The 18380-nt window shown below is 39.4% G+C and overlaps 1 protein-coding gene across 3 annotated transcripts in view; it reads left to right on the top strand.

The window, feature by feature from the left end:
• Positions 1-18380, top strand: part of CHCHD3 (coiled-coil-helix-coiled-coil-helix domain containing 3) — a 297487-nt gene that overhangs the window by 103413 nt on the left and 175694 nt on the right. For all 3 annotated transcript variants that reach the window (XM_006144989.2, XM_014586463.1, XM_014586462.1), the window contains exon 4: positions 7780-7897. In XM_006144989.2, the coding sequence (XP_006145051.1) occupies positions 7780-7897 (118 nt within the window). The remainder of the gene's footprint in view (positions 1-7779; positions 7898-18380) is intronic.

Here is an 18380-nt window from a genome sequence, read left to right as displayed (position 1 = left end):
ATTGTATAGCATTACTTATGTGTCAGCCTACATGAAGATAAATCTTAGTGTTTGTGAATGGCCATATGAGCACTCTCCAAATTCAGAGAACCACGTAGGGCCATGGACAGCCATGCCTCTTTAAGAAAGGACTGGTAGTAATTTAAATTCCAGCAAAATCTGGCTTGATATAATGAAAACAAAACAGTTTATTTTAAAACAACTCTGAGTAATGTAGTATTTAAGAAGTTGTTCTTATGTGACCATAAAGTAATGTAATGGATTCCTGTAAGTGTGTAGGTGGGTTACACTTTCGGAGGTTTAAGAAACGTGGTTTTGGAATCCAACGAGGGTGTCTCATGCCTCTGGTGTACTTTCTCAGTTTTTCTCATGTTAAAATTGGAACCAGTAATTCCTCCCTCATGGAGGATAACAAAGTTCAATGTATGTGATATGCCTGGCTGAAAGTATCTTGAAAATTCCCTTCCTACTTTCTTACAACCTTAAAGGTACTTCGGAATAAAATAATACTGGCTAGTTTTTCACACTGACCCTGAAATACACAAACTAGATTTTTAAGCCAGATGATTGAGTGTTGTGAATGTGTGGGTAGTTTATTTATTTCTTTATCTTTCCATTTAAAAGGACATGTAGTAATAGTCGTTAGTGGAGAGTCGGCTGGGTTTTGGAAATTCGTTTTGTTGATGTATCTTAGTCTCACCTGATTGAGGACATACTGCGAGTAATAGCTAAGTTGCCAGGGTTCGAGGTATAAGGGCATCGCTGACTGGTATTTGTTTCATTAAGCTTCGGCAAGCTATCCAATTACTTAATGCAAATAAGAAAAGTTTACACTAAACTCCTACTTCTTTGCTTAAAACTCTGGAGAATGTAAATGAGGAGAGATATGTATTTAAAAGAAAGAAATTTAAATGAAACTTAAATCAGGGGCTTAATGTAGAATATCAGACTAGGAGATCTGAAATAATAACTGGGAAATGGCAGTAAATAAAAATGGGACTGTATTCACTAAGATAATTTAGTTTTATCTTAAGATTATTCTTAATGTTGGAAACCCAAGTTAATAATCAAAGATTTAGTTTATCTCATGCCCTCTTATCACCTAACAGGGACCTTAAACGCAAAGTGCTGCCTTCCATTGTCAGTGAGAGCTTCTCTGTTCTTTCCCTGGGGGGAGGGGGTGTCTACAAAAATAATGTGGCTCTGGTTTTATAGCTCCACCACTGGAGCATTTAGAGAGAGAACTCTGCCCAGAAAACTCTGCTCAGAGGAGAAAACTTGGCTGAGGTGCAAGGACATCTACCTTTCAAGATGACCATTGAATAGAATAGCTTAATGGGATGGATATAAAATGGAAGGGAGCAGACAGGAAGTTCTGAAAAGAATGAAGAGTTCTTGGGCCAGGTGGTGGCACAGTGCTAACACAACGTTCCACAACACTGGGCCACATGGGGATGTCCTGCGTTCATGTTCTGAGCCTCTGCGTATGTGCCGGGTTCACGTGTCTGTGCCTATGATCCAGACTGGTGGACACTGGAGTTAGAATATGGCATGTGGATCTTCTAAGGGGTGCCTCTCTCTCTCTCTTTCATGGAATAAATAAATGAGCTTTAAAAGAAAAAAGTAAATGAATTAAAAAGAATCGAGAGCTTCTGAAAATAAGTCATTTTTTGTTTTGTTTTATTTTTGTTTTTGTTTCTTTGCAAAGTGGTTAAATTATTTACATGAATCAGTGAAAGAGGAACAGAGAGGAGGATTGGGGAAATGGGGAAGAGTACTATCTAGACGTTTCTAATCTATTGCTTTTACTTCAAAAGGCACTGGACAAAACAGAACTTTGATTAGTTAACACCATTTATCTGAAACTCTATCTTCTACAATTATTTGAAAGGAAGCAAAATTTTTGTGGAGGCAATTTTAAACACTGGGACCGGTCCAAGGCCATCACAAGATTCACAGGATTCTAACGGAAGGAAATCCTTTCTTGATGCTCTTGGACCTGATTGGTGTTTCTACTGCCTGAGACATTTTCTCCTTCTCTGGGCTGCTCAGTTAATGTTCTGTAGATATCAAGTCAAACAGCAGTCCCACACGTGTAGTGTCCCAGCAGCCTCACTTTGTAAAATATAATGCATTTATTATTTATAATTAAGCTTCATGAGGTCAGGGACTATTTCTCTTGCTCACTACTGTGTTTTCAGTAATCAGAATAATGTCTGTCACCAAGTAATTATATACCGAATAAGTCTGTGAATCCCATTTACTCTTATCTAGTGTATAATTTTTGTTAAGCAGTAGTATGAAATCTAAGGATCAGAGTAGAAATATAAGAGTCCATTGGATTGAAGTTATAATGATATAAAGTTTGGAATTAATAGTCTTCTGTTTCATTTATTCTCCATCACCACCTTTTCTAAGACTTTACAGAAAGGGAGATAATATGTTTAAGATATGGTGTTTGTAATATGTTTAGCTGCAAGGAAACTGAAGATTATATATCCCAGCCTTCAAATTTTCAAGATGAAAAAACTGAGGTTTACTGCATTATACAGCTAAGTTGTTAGTAAGAATGAGAATTCGTTTTGAGTCCTACTGTCAAACTCTCTGAAGATATAAAATTCCATTTCTTAAACAATCACTGCACAGACCTCACTATTTTTTTTTTTAAGTTTTATTTATTTATTTCCTCAGAGAGAGAGCTAGCTTGCACCCCTGACAGGGTCTTGATCCTGTGATCCTTCCAGCCTCGGCCAACCTCAGATCATAGGCATCCTCATGCCCAGAGTATCCAGGGAGGTTTCTGGATGTGAACCTGGAATCCTCCCACATATTGGTTGTCAGAAAAGTCATGACGCATTTTTCTGTTTTGTGCAGACATGTGTCATGACTTTTCAACGACCCGGTAGTTTGGCCTTGCAGGATGTATTGTTTTACAGCTGCACCACCATCTAGCCCAGAAATTTATTTTAAAAATTTACAGTCTGTTAAACTAACAATATTTAAGAATTTTTGCAGTTGTACTTTATTTTTTCTTTAATTGTCAGAGTGCACGTATACTCTATGGGGTGGGGGGTACCTCCCAGTGGGGCGTGATCACACTGTAATCCTTTTTCCTCCATTTCTCCCTCCTTTCAGGATTTTGGACACACATGCCTGGTGTGATTTTCAAGTCACTGGGACCAAATGTGGACTCCAGTTTTAAAAGCATTGCACTTAGCTTGTGTGGTATGCGGCTGACTCTCTGCAGTTCTGTTTAGAGGGATAAGTGAGAAAGTAACTTTCAGAATTTATTAAGAAAAAAACCGAATGACTTCAGTCGATTTGCATCACTCACAATCTCCCTGAATCCCATAGTCAAACACAGTACTGATGCTCTGGAGGTTCCGGAATGTGGTGGTACCTTCTGTTGTAGGTTGTTAGGGTAGTCTCAACTATGTCACATGTGTACCACATACATAGTGGCAAGGCCTTTGTAGAGTTCAGCTTCTCTAATTGTTTCTTGAATTCTCAGCCTCCTATTTTCTGCAGTTAGTTTTCCATTTGTGTCTGTGGTTGGAAACATGCCACCTTTTCATGCATGCATGCACGCATGCATACATTCAGCAGGTTTATGTTGAGTGCTTACTATATAGCAGGCACTGTTCAAGAACTGGCCATATGGCAGTGAATGAAATGGACCAAGTTCCTGCCTTTGTGAAGCTAATAGGCAAGTGGGAAAGAAAGGAAGAAAGAAGTATATAAATGGGTAGGTCTGCCGGAGCCAGTAAGTCATTTTTGAATTTTAGACCTTGAAGATAATAAAAGTAAAGGAGAATTTCTTATTGGCAAAAAATTGGAAAAGAACATAAAGAAGATAGAGCTTTTATGTGGACACAATGTATTTAGTGAAGTTTGGAGATGGTAGGTATTTCTTCATTTCAGAGAAACCATTGCTTTCCCTGTGTTCTTTATCCACGGTGGGCACTCCTGCTCACCTAACACTTGTTGAGAAGCGCTTGTATTATGGGCATTGTGCTAAGTGCCGTGTTTGTGTAGAGCCCTGTGAGGCAACTATTATACCACCGCATTCTACCCGTGAGAATGACAGACTCAGGAGGCTAGCTAAAGTACTTACTCAGCTCCTAAGTGTGGAGCCTGCATGTAGACCTAGGAGTTCAGTTCTGCAATGTGTGCATCTGTACCAAATAAGCAAGCTTTATTTTTATTATAACATTAAAAGCCTTTGTGTTTATATTTTTGCTTCTCTTGCATTAATTTACCAAAACCTTATATAATTCTGTAATTCTTAAAGTTCAACCCCTTCTAACTCCATTTGTATGTAAAAGTTATGCCACATAAAATTAAACTCAGTAAAAGAAGTAGTTGTTATTAAAATAAGTGATACTTTAAAATTTGAGAAACCACTTGGAATAAATATGAAAGAAAAATCCAGTTGTATAGAATTCATTGTATGTTCATAGAATAAAGTTTTTTTTTTTTTTAAAGTTCTATTTAAGTATATAATGTCACAGTGCTTGGCAAATGGTAGTGATCTGTACTGATAGAATTTTTATTGTTGGCTTTAGTTTCTACCACATATATAAAAGAGATAATGTTTTCCTCTTGTTGATAATATGTCCATAATAATCTCAGCAGTTGCTAGAGGGTACATGTACTCGTCAGAGAGAAACAGAGGGACATAGAGGAAGAAACTACCCTCTAGTGGAGCATGGTCAGGCCATAATTCCTTTTCCTCCATTTTTTCATAATGTTGATATTTTAGGGACACATGCACATGTGCCTGGTATGTTTTTCAGGCCACTGGGACCAAGATTTGAACCATGGTAGTTCCAGGTGGAATCTAGCTTGCTTAACCACTAGGATGTAGGGCTGGCCCAACTACTTCATTTTTTATGTTACTTTGTATTTATATATCTGTGGGTGTTATTTTATTTATTTACTTATTTATTTTGAGAGATTTTTGCTATAGGGCACACGCGCTCGCCAGAAAGACAGAGACAGAGAGATAGAAAGCGAGAAATCACCCCCCAGGGGTGATGGCCACGCCACAGTCCCTTCTCCTCCATTCTCCTCTCGAGATCTTGGGCACACACACCCGGTGTGAGTTTAAGCCACTGGGTCTGGGACTCAAACCATGGTCGGCTACTTGGGAGTTAAGTGACATGACCATTACACTAACTGCTGGTTCCTCTGTGGGTGTTATTTGGGTGAAAGTACATTTTGGTAATTGGGGCTTGTCCCGACCCGGGGGGACAGTCGAACAGGTTTCTTGAGGGAAGGAGTGAGAGCCAGGACAAGCAGTGTAGTGTTACAGCACGGATATGACACAGTGTCTTCAGGGTCGTCCGTTTATTGTGGGCAGATTGGTACAGCACGGACACGATGCAGTGTTACAACTCTTCAGGGTTGCGTCGTCTATTGTGAGCAGCATGGAGATGACGCAGTGTCACAGCTCTTCAGGGTCGTCTGGAGACGACGCCGTGTCAACTCTTCAGGGTCTTCAGGGTCGTCTCCCTGGTCGTCTGTGTTGTCTTCCTGGTAGTCTGAAGATTGTGGGCCAGGGGTCGTGGTTATATACATGCTGGTGGTCAGTGATTGGTTGAATGAAGGATTGTAAAAGGTAGGTTATGATTGGTTGATTCTGTGGACCAATCATGAGGTGCCAGATTATGCAAATCTGAGGGATTCTAAGCTCACCGATTTGCTATGGGAAGTGGCCAATCAGAGTATGGTTTCGAAGGTCAGGTTTTTTTGAAGGGAACCAATTGTGGCCTTTATGGGAAGTAGCCAATCAGAGTAGGGTTCTGAAGGTGAGGTTTTTGAAGGGGAGCCAATCATGGCCTTTGGCATTGTGTAATTGTTTGCTTTATTCGCTGGTGCGCAGCCTCCCACAGGGGCTGTGGCTTTTAAGCTTTCACATTCATGAGTATACGGGCTAATAAAAAGACAGTATGTTAGACATTACCCTCAATGTTTCCGAGTCAGCAGGTGTGTGGTTGTGTCTGAGAATTCACCCCCGGGGGGGATAGCCTTGCCTTCTCCTCCATTCTCCTCTCAGGATTTTGGCCTCGCATGCCCATGTTCCTGGTGTGAGTTTTAAGCTTCCAGGTCCAAGACTTGAACCATGGTTGACCATGTGGGAGTCCAGTGCCTTAACCAGTACGCTATGCTGACCACAAGGATTTGCATTTCTAACAAGTTCTCAGGTGATGCTACTGTTGCTGGTTTGTGGACCCTACTCTTTGAACTCCTGCTCTGGGGGAACAACAAGATTTCTAACTATCACTGCTCTCTTACAAATTATGTATGCCCAGGGGAGTTAATGTATTGATATCATTGATGTTATTGAATTTGTTCCATAGCCTTTGTGGAATAATTTAGAAAAAATTGATTTATATGAGCCTCGTTGTGCTTGTTGTTTAGGAATTTTCCTAACAGCTGCTTTTTCATTAGAGAATTTCGAAGTGCAGGTTTTAATTTGTTTGTATTCTTTATTCAAGACAAAAACCGTATAGTTGTAATTTTTATAGGAAAAGCATTATAATATTGGAATATATTTTGCAAGGCAGTTTTCATCAGTTATAATTGATTTCTGAGAATTCCAGAGAATCAGGTTGGTGTGCCAGTTTAAAATAATAATGAAAAATTTGGTTATCTTTAGTTCTTTTCAATAATATTTTTAAAACTAAAATTCGATAGACTAACAAGTGGAATTCGGTGCTCATCATTCACACTTAGAGATTTCACTCACACCCCAACGTAACAATTTACCTTTTCCTTATAAAAGCATAGCTTATCCCTTCAGGGATATAATGGTATAGAGGGGTTATTCTCTCAAAGATGAAAAGGCAATCACAAAATCTCTGTCCATGAGATTAGGCTGAAATGTTCTCCCATTCAGTGATTACTGAATGCCTTTATGTGCCAGGCATTATGGCAAAAATCGGTGCCAAAGCAATTTATCTTTATCATGTACAATGAAGGGTTTTAGTGGATTGTAACTTAATATGATCTAATTGTGTGATGAGGCTACTGATAAACCTAATACAATCTTATGCTTCATTAATAGAATTAGTATTGTTTGCAGATCTGGGGGGGTAAGCTTCTGCCGTCTTATTTTGCTAGAGCGTGTCAAGAGTGTTGGGTTTAGTTTGCAGCTAAGGGACAAACTTAGTCATTCCAGAAGTGAGGAGCCCTGCCGTTGAAAGGTATGCCATATTTGCATGAGGATTGTTCGAAAATGGGGATAATATACTGGGAGAAAAGATGTCTTTATTTGCTGGAATGTAAGGTCCTAGAGCCAGGGGCCCGTGGTTCTTGTTCACCACTGTATCCTCAAGGCTTAGCACACTGCCTGGTGTGGATTCAGTACATAGTTGAATCCAATCGATTTTGAGGTTGCCTTCGAGTATTTGTCACATAAATGACTTGTTCATTAGGATCACTAGTTACATTTCCAGAGGGTCCACGGAGGCACCTGCGACGGGGTTTTTAGGTGGGTAGGTTTCACCTGTACGTAGAAGAGCTTTATAAAACATAAATCTGTTTGCCAGCCAAATTAATAAGCCTCTTCATGTTTTCATATTCTGTGATTCTCAAATGCTCAGGTAGAGGTTGCATGGGGATTTACCTCCATACCTGCTTTTGATAGATTGTGGGTCTGGATTACTTCAGCTATTGACATTTTGGCTATTTTTTAAATTTAATTATTTCATTTGACCAAAAATAATGTCAGCTAATACAATAGTTTTTAAAGTTAGATCTCCCTTATCTTTACAGACTAAAGCAAGGCAAAGAGCTGGAGCGAGAGCGAGCTGCGGCCAACGAGCAGTTAACCAGAGCCATCCTTCGAGAGAGGATCTCAAGCGAGGAGGAGCGAGCGAAGGCGAAGCACCTGGTGAGTGGTAAAGTTCGGAGACATTCGTTCCCGACAGGGAAATCCCTGAGGTCTGGGAAAAGCACGTACAGCAGCATGCATGCCCACTTTAGTGTTAATAACACCCATGTTCTTTTTGCTTAGATTCTCTTCACTTTTGTCAGTAGCTGACGATTTGTTAAGGTTAACCACCAGGGACTTTAAGGCAAGCAACTTCAGAAATATTGAAGTAAAGATCACTGACAAATGCACATGTGTCGTGCCCAGAGGGATGCAATGTGCTCGCTTTTTCTCCCCTTGTTTTGGTTTTATTATCTTTGAAACCTCTGGGGCCTACAGCCTGGCCTGTTTCCTTCTCCTGCTGGCAGGTACCAGGTGTTAGTCTGGGAGGATTCCAGCAAAGGTGAGTAAGGCTTGATCAATCATTTTCTGGACTTCAGACCAGGAAAAAAGTAGCAAGGATCTTGGGAGAATCATTTTTATAAGAGCAAATCTTTTTTTTTTTTTTTTTGAAAGAAAATATTGCAAAAAAATTTCTTTTCTTTTTTTTGGATTACTATTAGAAAAATTTAGAAGCACCCATAAATCTGTCTTTTTTATATAAGCACAGTTTACACTGGGGTGTGCTTTCTTGTAGGTTTTGTGTGTGTGTGTGTGTGTGTGTGTGTGTGTGTGTAGTTTTATTATATATTTAAGAATTTGAGGGACCAGCAGATGGTGTAGTGGTTATGTTGCTGGACTCCCACATGGCCAACTGCGTTTTGAGTCCCAGACCTGGTGATTTCAAAATCACGCTGGTCATGTGTGTGTGCATGCCCAAAATTCTGAGAGGAGAATGGAGGAGATGGGGACTGTTTCTGACTTTCCCTCTCACTGTCTCCAGCTCTCTCTCCCCCCCTCTCTTTGGCTAGTGCATGGAGCCTAAGGCAAACAAACAAACAAACAAATATACAAAAACCTCTTAAAAAATAATTTGGATAATGCTATATATAGTATTAACATCACGAATATTTTCTTATACCTCCAAATATTTTTCTGAAGTATAATTTCAATGGCTGAATAATATCTTTCTATCTACCTATTTTTTCTGATTTTTTTCTTTTTAGTTTGCCAGAGGGTGCATATACTCATGGCAGAGAGACGAGGAGCCAGCAAGCACTCCCCTTGTGGCAGAGTCATGCTGCAATCCTTTCTCTTCTCTTGTTCCCTCCCTTTGGGATTTTGGGGAGGCATGCACACGTACCGTACCCTGCAAGGTGTTCAGGCCACGAGTCCAAGATGCGTATCTTGCAGTCGACCATGTGGGATCTGACTGCCTGAACCACCTTGCCACTAACTCGTCCTCCTGCCTCCTTTAATCAGCATAATTCACTAAACAATTTCCTCTTGCTGGGTACAAGTGCGGGTGCTCTGGTTGAAGCCTGGAGTCCCGTAACTGCTCAGCCCCCTCATCAGCCTTCTTAGAAATCCACATATACCTTCCTAGGACCTTTAGTCCTGGTCACAACACAAGTGGGAATTCATGGGAGAGGGAAAATCTGACCACATATGGAGTGCTTGAACGTGAGCGCAAGTGGCACCTTCCTGATTCAGCTGGCAGTTGGGAATCATTGAAATGTGATCAGAAAAGGGTCAGTTTCTGTTCTCTTTGTATCTTTCTGTTTCTTTGAGGTGTAACCCATGTCCAGGTGCACATAGAGAAAATAAAAGGAAGTCAGTGTATAATGAACCCGTTTCTTCTGGAAAATATGACTGTAATTCTGTCACCTGCCCTTCATGTTCAGAAGTTTGAGGATGTTTTTCTGCCTGTTCTCGTCCTATGTGTACATTCCATATAGGTGTTAGGGCTTCAGGTTCTGTGTCCCACTTCCCTCTGACTTGGAACAATGTGGTTTGAGCCTTCTGCCTACCTTAGTCCTGTGGTCCCTGGCTGGAGAGGTGACGTCTTCAGAACCCAGGAATGTTAATTTGTTCTGCCGTGAGTTTTGGGCTTTTTTTTTTTTTTTTTAAGGAAAAGAATTATTTAATTTTATTTATTCATTCGTTTATTTTAATTTGACCAGAGAGAGAGAAAAAAGGAAAGTGAGAAAGCAAGCTACGAGGTCCGGGACCAAACTTCAGTCAGCCATGTGGGTGTATCCAGCACCGTAACCACCACGCCACCTGGGTGCTTTTGCTGCTGTTCTTCTCTCTGCTGTGTAGACTCTGCATGATGGCAGACATTGGTTTGGTCTTCTTTATGTAGGACACTAATGTTGCAGCCTTTAGGAAAGTAAAAGTTGGGTTTTACACATTTCAGATAATTGGAAAGCTGTCTTTTAGGAGAACTGGGAAAATAGGGGGAGACACCTGATGCGCTGTTGGCACTGGGAAATAAAACCACCCCACCCCCACTCCCACTTTCCCCATTCACGGACAGTTGACATTTAGATTGCTGTCTTCTTCTGTGTGGGTGCAAGCTTTTCTTCCCACAGTTATGTTAGCAGCTAGCTTTATTGAAACTCTTGGAAGGGCAAAGTCCTGTTGGCTCTGTTGTTCAAGTTTTAAAATTGGCTAAGATCAGTGCCAGCAGGTGGTGTGGTCACTAAGGCACTGGACTCCCACGTGGCTGACTCCGCAGTTTGAGTCCTGGATCCAGTGGCTTGAAAATCCCCCTGGGTACATGTGTGTGCATGCCCAAAATGCCCAGATGAGAATGTCGGAGAAGGGGTTGTGGTGTGGCCATCCACCCTGGAAGCTGATTTCTCACTTTTTCTCTATTTCTGTCTCTCTCCAGTGAGCACATGCACCCTACGGTAAAATTCTAAAACGGGTCATATCAAAATTCCCCTTTGGAAGGGTTGCTTTGGCTGGGGAAGCTATTAAGCCTACTCTAAAGTCCAGAGGACTATGCCAGCCCCTCCCCCATCTGGACTGAGTAGTGCTTGTATGTGTTCGCCTGATTTTATCCAGAGATATTGGAGAAGCAGGCCATTGATGGTTTTATGTGTATGAAAATGTTAAGTAAAATTTACACTAGAAGTATGTTTTGGGGGAGCAGGGATGCATCTCTTTAAAGAATGAAGACTAATTAAAAGAGCAAGACCAAGGAACTTACAGTTTGTTAGAGTTAATGAAACTTGGCATTTTTGTTTTACTTTTTCTTGATATTTTGGGTATCTTTAAGATTTATACATGTTATCTAATATTTATTATGTCATTAGATTTCTTAAAAGTTTATTTAGTGACTGATTTCTTGAGAGAGTGAGTGTGAGGGCACATGCGTGTGCACTACCCAACAGGTCTTGACACCACCATACACCCCTTGCTTCAGCAGCCCTGGATCGTGGGTGAGTGTGTGCCTGGCGTACTCTGGGGAGTCTCTTGAGCAGGGACTCTTCCCCTGTGAGATTGCCTTGCAGAGTGTCTTGCTTTGCTGCTGAGCCACTGTTGGGTCCCAGTTTTGTTTCTTCCTTTTTTTTTTTTTCCTCCAATTAAAGAGTAGTGAGTTGGGAACGTTTGGACTTTGCCATCACTGTATATTGGATTTCTTTTTTAAAATACTAACTAGAATCTTGTTTCTTTTTCTGTCTTATTAAATTATGCTGGTTTAACATTAGTTCCCTTTTAAAAAACACTTTAAAAGAAGCTTCAATTTACTTAAGGCAATATTTACATAAATATTCTGCAGCTTATAAACTTAAATGTAAAATAGTTTTCTTCACTCTCTGCACAGGTATTTTATTGAGTGGTTACTTTTAGTTTGCTAAGTACTAAGGATTTATAAAGAAAACAATATCCTGGACTTCAGGAATTCACAATATGATATGGGGACAGATACATTAAAATAATATCTAAGCGTGCTACGTCTACTACAGAATGCTGCTACTTATAGTCTTGTGAGAATTCTCACTTTTGTGCAAGCAGGGACTTTGGCTTTCTTTCAAATCATCACTATGTCTATGTTCATTCATTCAACACATCTTTGCCTAATATGTGCTAGTGCCAATCAGATGGTAAGTAGTCAATAAATATTTGTTGATTGAATAAGTGAATAATTGAATCCACGCAGACCCCAGAAATTAGAGGAGAGGAAGTGAGGAAGAATAGAAGAGATGTTTTAGAATAGCAATAGCTGAGTGGTGCTGTCTTGAAGTGTGAGTAGGACTTGCTCCCAAGGCTGAGGAGTAGGGGTGGTTCAGCCTGTGGGGTCACAGATAAAAGCACGGAGATGTGAGGACAGTGGGACATGACAGGGAGTTGCTGAGTGGAAGGTCCAAGGAAGGGATGTTGAGGGATGAGGCGGAAGTAATTGGCAGGGCAAAGATCATACAGGACCATACGTGTCCATGAAGAACCCTGAACTGGAGCAGAAAGGTCGGAAGGGGGGCAGGGAGATCGTTGGAAAGCCATGTCAGTAGCACACTGTAGTGATGTGTGAAGGAAAAAGAGGAGGAAATGACTGGGAGTATAGAGACCAGTTAGAAGGCTTTTACCTTAATCCAACTGAAAACAGGGGGTACCTCAAATAGGGGAGTGCTGCAAGAGGAGAGGTGTGAGAAATCTTTAGCTGGTAGTGTTGTGGTTGGGGTGACTGGATTCCACATAGCTGACAGAGTGGTTCGAGTCCTGGACTTGGCAGCCTGAAAAACATGCTGGGTACATGTGTATGTCTAAAACTCCAAGAGGAGGATGGAGGAGAAGGGGTTTTGTTGTGGTCATCACTAATGGGGAATGATTTCTCACTTTCCCTTTCTCTCTCTCTCTCTGGCAACTGTATGTCCCCTATAGCAAATTTTAAAAAAAATTGATAGAGAGCATTTCTTATTTAGGTTTGGAGAGTTGAGAGAATCATCAAGGCTATTGCAGGGTTTCTAAAACAGTAGATCTCTATCAGAAAAATTAGCAATGAACTTTAAAAATGTCTAGGGTTAAGTGTGTATTGTAAAGAATGGACTCAGTATAGAAGTGAGGAGGGTCCTGGCCCAGATACTGCATCATTGTTTTGTTCAGCACTGGGTGAGAACATTCGCCAAGTCATTAGGTATTTTGATTCCTTTCTGCATTCCCCATCATCACAAATTTATTCAGCACCTACTATGTAATAGATGCTATTAATTCCTTGGGATACAAAATTTAACTTGAACTTGTTACTTTTCCACAAAGAATCTTGCATCAAGTCTCAGGTTTATGGGGAAGGTCATTCTTACCTTGCATTTCTTTCTTTATTTTTTCTTTTTTTCTACTTAAAATTTTTGAATTCATAAGACTCTCATCATACTATTTAGAAAAAAATAACACTAATAAAATAGGGTGGGTGAATACATAAGTTGAGTTTTTGCAAATTTAAGCGACTGTTTCACCAAAATGTCACTTTTCATCCCCAGTTTCCTTTTTGTCTGAAACGCACCAGTGAAGCAATCAAGAAGAAGAATTGATTAATTTTGTGCTGTGTGCTTTTCAGTTCTGTGTTTTGTTTGTGCTTCAAACTGTGACAGTTGAAATTTCATGGTAAAAGAGAAAAAGATTTTAAATTTGGGGTATGGAGAAAAATGACTAAATTAAAGGAAATAGATAAGAATACCACTGCTGCCCAGATATAAGTGAAGTCCTGCCCAAGGTCGAATGATACAATTGTGGTTATAATTTTGAAATGATCAACATGGTTCATGCTCGCTTGGGGTTTGGAGCATTAAAATTAGCCAGGTGAATGAAGTTGCAGTGTGATGACCTTAATCCTGGATCTTTTATTGGGTACTTAAAGATTTTTTTTTTTAATTTTGTTTTTTTGGGGTACAATATAGTACTTTGATTATAACGTCTATTAAAGCTCTGTACTGTGTGCTGGTTTAAGTCCCAGTTATTGGGATTATGTAGAGTATTACTTGTTTCAAATGTTAAATGTGAAGTTAATGATTTAGGCTTTTTGCTTTTAAGGATTATATAGAGAGTTTCCACTTTATGTTTGAGAGATTTGAGCCATATAGGTGTGAGGTATTTTCCTTATTGTACTGGTGAGAACAGGATCTGGGATCCATCTGCAGGTTTCATTCTTTCTAACTCTTGCTCAGTTAATAGCTCACCAGGAAATTCAAAGGGCAGCATCCCTCCAGACAGGAGAGAGCAGAGGCACGCTGTGTCATTTCGCCTCCTGTACATTTGGATTCAGCAGGCCACTGTCGTTTCCAGAACAAAGCGTTTGTATCCTCTTTCCCCCTTTATGTTCTTTGTTATCATGTGTGGTCCTTACTTCCTGTGTGCTATGGTAGCGTTATTACTGTCAGCTGGAAAGCACACACTTAGGAAGAGATTGTTAATCAAATATTGTGTGGCTTGGCAGGACAACTTCAGGTACGTTTGCTACTGCTGTGAAAAAGGAGAAATCTGTTCTGGTTCATTTTGCCAGCCTTTATGTTCAGAGGCTAAAGAGTGAATAGGACTGCAATGATAGACTTAAGCATCGCATATATACTACAAACTTTATGCAGAGGAGTAATTTCCCGGATGTACATCATCACACCCCCTCCTTATTCAGGTTGGCAGAGATACCTCAGATCTTAACAACTCCAGATAGCCTTAGAGAAGCACCCAATAGTGAGAGGCGGAGGTGAAGAGTGACTGGCATTCATCTGGTAGAGGGAATTGAATCTCCCTGTCAAGACTGGGGTGGACCAGGGAGAATGTGTTACGATTTGCTTGTGTTGCCTTTGCCTAAGGAAATGCCTCAGTGTGGGTGGCCTTGTTGACAAAAAGAAAAGAAAGTTGTGGATAATGCTATTGATGTTCTTGGGACCAATTAGTTATCTTTAAAGATGGCTACGAGGAGCAACTCTGCTTAAAATGTGTTGTCATAGTTTCATTTTTAATACACTTTTGAAAATTCATCCAGGTGCTTGCAGATGAGTCAGTTCAGGGCAACTCTTGTTTAGCGGTGTCCTGTGTGTTAGCCATGCCATAAATACTTATTGACATCCTATCACTTGGGTCATTATGAGTGTCCAGGTGAGATATGGAGAGCACTGAGTAAAAATCCATAGGTAACTGAGGTGCAAAGGGCTAGTTATAATTCTATCTCTTTATAATGACCTGGCATTTATTGCTAACATATTTGCTTCATTGCCTTGTCTGAAATGAACTGTCATTAGGGCCTTGGAATTTTATTGAACTGACATCATAATATCATTTCCTACTGAAGAGGCTAAGAAATATGGCCTTCAGTGTTTGCTTTAGCCTGTAACTAATTAAAAGTTTAACATGAGCATAATCAAGTCTGTCATTCCTTTCAAACCCCAAGAAAGTGTTTTGCATGTTATGTTCTCAGGGTGACTGTGAGGCAGATGAGCTCCCCTTTGCTCAATAGCTATCTTTCCAGTTTATCTTCATGGCAAGTCTCAAAACTGTCAGATCTGATAGAGCCTTTGTGAATTGCTTTCCACCTATTGTGGGTGGACCTATGGCTTAGTGAATTCAGTAGTAAATTGAATAGCAGTTTTGTTTACTATGTGATATAGCAGGTGCTACGAGAACTACTTCATTTTTGTCTATTGAACATTAAATTCTTCACGGTGTTGAACATTCCAGCTCTGTATTTATTTCTTTTATTTATCTGTGCTTTCATGGCTTAGGCATGATTCCTAAATGGGACTGATTTATGCCCTTTTTGTGTCTGGATATTCTGAACTGTGTCCTGATAGTATATGTGTGTGTTGGGGGGGGTTATTTTCCTGTACCCTGGAGTTATTCCCTTAACCATAAAGACATTCACTATTTTGTTCCAATATGACTCACTCTACTGTTTCCCTTACTAACAATAGTTTCAGGATGACTTCTTCTGATAATACCAAGGGGCAGAATTACCCAATGAAGTAAGGCCTCCATTCTCCAGAGAGCAAAAATCTGTTTACAAACCTGCAGTATTTATTACATACCTCATTTAGCCCATTCATCATTTTAATAGAAAAAGGAGTCATTTTAGATGATTCTGAAATAATTCGAGGTAAGCTACATCGCTCTAGGCAGAATATGATTTACTCAGACAGCACCAAGCTAGTTTCAGAAACATGTAATAGAATGATCAGCACCAATAATTTATGATTACTTGTGGTAGACTTATCAGATGTCTTCATTGTCACAGAAATTTGTGGATAAGATGAAATGTTTAGAGTTTTCTAGCTAACTTTCTCCCATCTTCCGTCTTTCATGACACATGGTTACAAAATTCCATACTTAGTTGTGTGCCTAAATAGCCTCTGTTCTAAACCCTGACTATAAATTTAATTCTAGATTTGTGTTTAATATTCTCTTGATAAGAAAGAACACCAATCAGTGTCATGAGTCATTTTCACTGGGGATTTAAACCCCGCTTATACACTTTTTCTGCTTAGAAATGAAACATTACCCTTTTATAGTTTCCTTAGACCAATGAGCACTCCTATTGTAAACCCCATCTTACCTATCCATAGGGCCCATATGGGACTCTCAGGAGAACAGGTAGGTGGATCACTTGGAACCCCAGGTCAGAAATGGAAAGGGATCACAAAGTCTTCCTAACCCGTGTCATTAAGCTCACATACTTTTTGCAGAGTCTTCAAAATCTTCATGAAAATACTTATTTTAAAAAAGTATAGTATAAAAATATAGTATTATACTCTAATTTTACTCTTCTACTAACATTTTGAAGTGTCCTTGTATAAATATCCAGCATTACAACAAAAACAATTGGTATTTATTTTTAGTACTTTTCCCTTAACTAAGAGCTTTCAAACGCAGTACCCCATTTGGTGTTTGATATGGGTAGTGCATCTCTTATTCCTGTTAGAGACAGTAAAAACAAATGTTCAAAGAGACTGTGGACCTAAAAGCTGCACAGAAATAGAGCCAGGGCTGTAACTTAGATCTCCAGTGCCGAGGTGATCTTATTTGGGGTACAATTTAGCTTTTTTTAAAAAAAAAATTGATTTGATGTGTTATATTAGAAAGGTTGAGGGGACTGTTAGAGACAAGGACAAAGCAGAACTTAATGCAAACATAAAAAGGCAACCAAAAATTATGCATGTGATGCACATTCTCAGAAAGTAAAAACAAAACAAAACAATACCATTCTGGGCATACGCAGCATAGCGACAGGCGGTCTTAACCACTCTTGTGGTTCTTGTGTGCTGTTGCTTGGTGTGATCTTGTGTTCACAATCATAACACTATCAGGAATGAACAAGAATATGTTTAATATTGAGGCACTGAGTATCATGTATTAGAGCTAAAGTTTCCATTTGTAATTTGAAAAGTTTTGGCATATTGGGTTGTAAATTTCAGTACTAAAAGAAATTCTCTTATGTGGACACCTGCATAACAAAGGACACTGGTGAATTGAAGTACTGTTGTCTCCTTTCATAAAGTCAGTTTTGAATGTTCTTATTGAAAAGTGTTTGGTATGGTTTGCGTTCTTGGGAGAGGTGGTTGATAGAGACACAGAAGGACCTGGTTTGTAGCAATTATCTCCATTCCCTTGCCTTCAGAAGAATACTAATAAATAAAGATAGAAATATTCCCTTTTTAAAAAATGTGTAATGTAAAAATCCATATTTGCAGGGGATATAAGAGATGACTTAAGTTATTTTTCTTTGGGTAATAAAGCTTATTCATTTAGCAGGTTTCTCGCTGAGGAGAATAGAGATGGGCTTACTTTTTATTTTTTTATTATTACTTTTTATATTGCATTTAATCACATAAACCTTTACAGTGTAACACTTGTTTTCCCAGCACAATTAATTACCATGCATATCAGTCAAGACAAAGATATTTCTATCCACATCAGCAGCTGCAAATAGCTTTTCATTTTTTCCAGATTATTATTATTATCATTTAAAAAATTTATTATATATTTTTTATACATTCACTCAGTATACATCATTTGGCTTATAAAGAGAATTTACCTAACATGAAATGCTTCTCAAACTAGTCCAGTTGAGAATAGTATACAGTTTTTTTTTTGAATACTATACATATTATCATCAACGGTAATAAACCATTTGTGTCCCAAAAGTGTCATGCCTATTTTTCTCTTGCTTTTCTTCTCTATACTCTTCTCTCCCACCCATTCCATATTGTCTTCAGTGTCCATAACTATTTTCACTGCTTTTATGCCCTCCAATATTTCAGTCTCTACCACAGAGTATGCATAGTCTGAATATATTAAGTGGATATATACAATATCTTTCATAGCCTGGCTTGCTTCACTCAGCAATAAATCTTCCATGCTTTTTATGGCTGAATAGTATTCCATAGAGTATATGTGCCACACTTTTTCCAATCCATTCATTTGTTTGTGGACATTTGGGTTGGTTCCATGCCTTAGTGATCATGCCAGCGCTTTTCCGACTGAGCATCCTCTTGTCATATGGGTAGATACCCAGAAGTGGGATTGCTGGATCAAATGGTAGTTCTATTTGTAGGTCTTTGAGGAACCTCCAAATTGTTTTCCACAGTGGCTGGGCCAGGTTACATTCCCACCAACAGTACGGCCACAC

The sequence above is a fragment of the Tupaia chinensis genome, unplaced genomic scaffold, assembly GCF_000334495.1.
Source record: "Tupaia chinensis unplaced genomic scaffold, TupChi_1.0 Scaffold000140_1, whole genome shotgun sequence".
In the NCBI taxonomy this organism is placed as follows: Eukaryota; Metazoa; Chordata; class Mammalia; order Scandentia; family Tupaiidae; genus Tupaia; species Tupaia belangeri.
The sequence above is the reverse complement of the archived record's forward strand: the minus strand, read 5'-3'. Positions and strand labels throughout refer to the sequence as shown.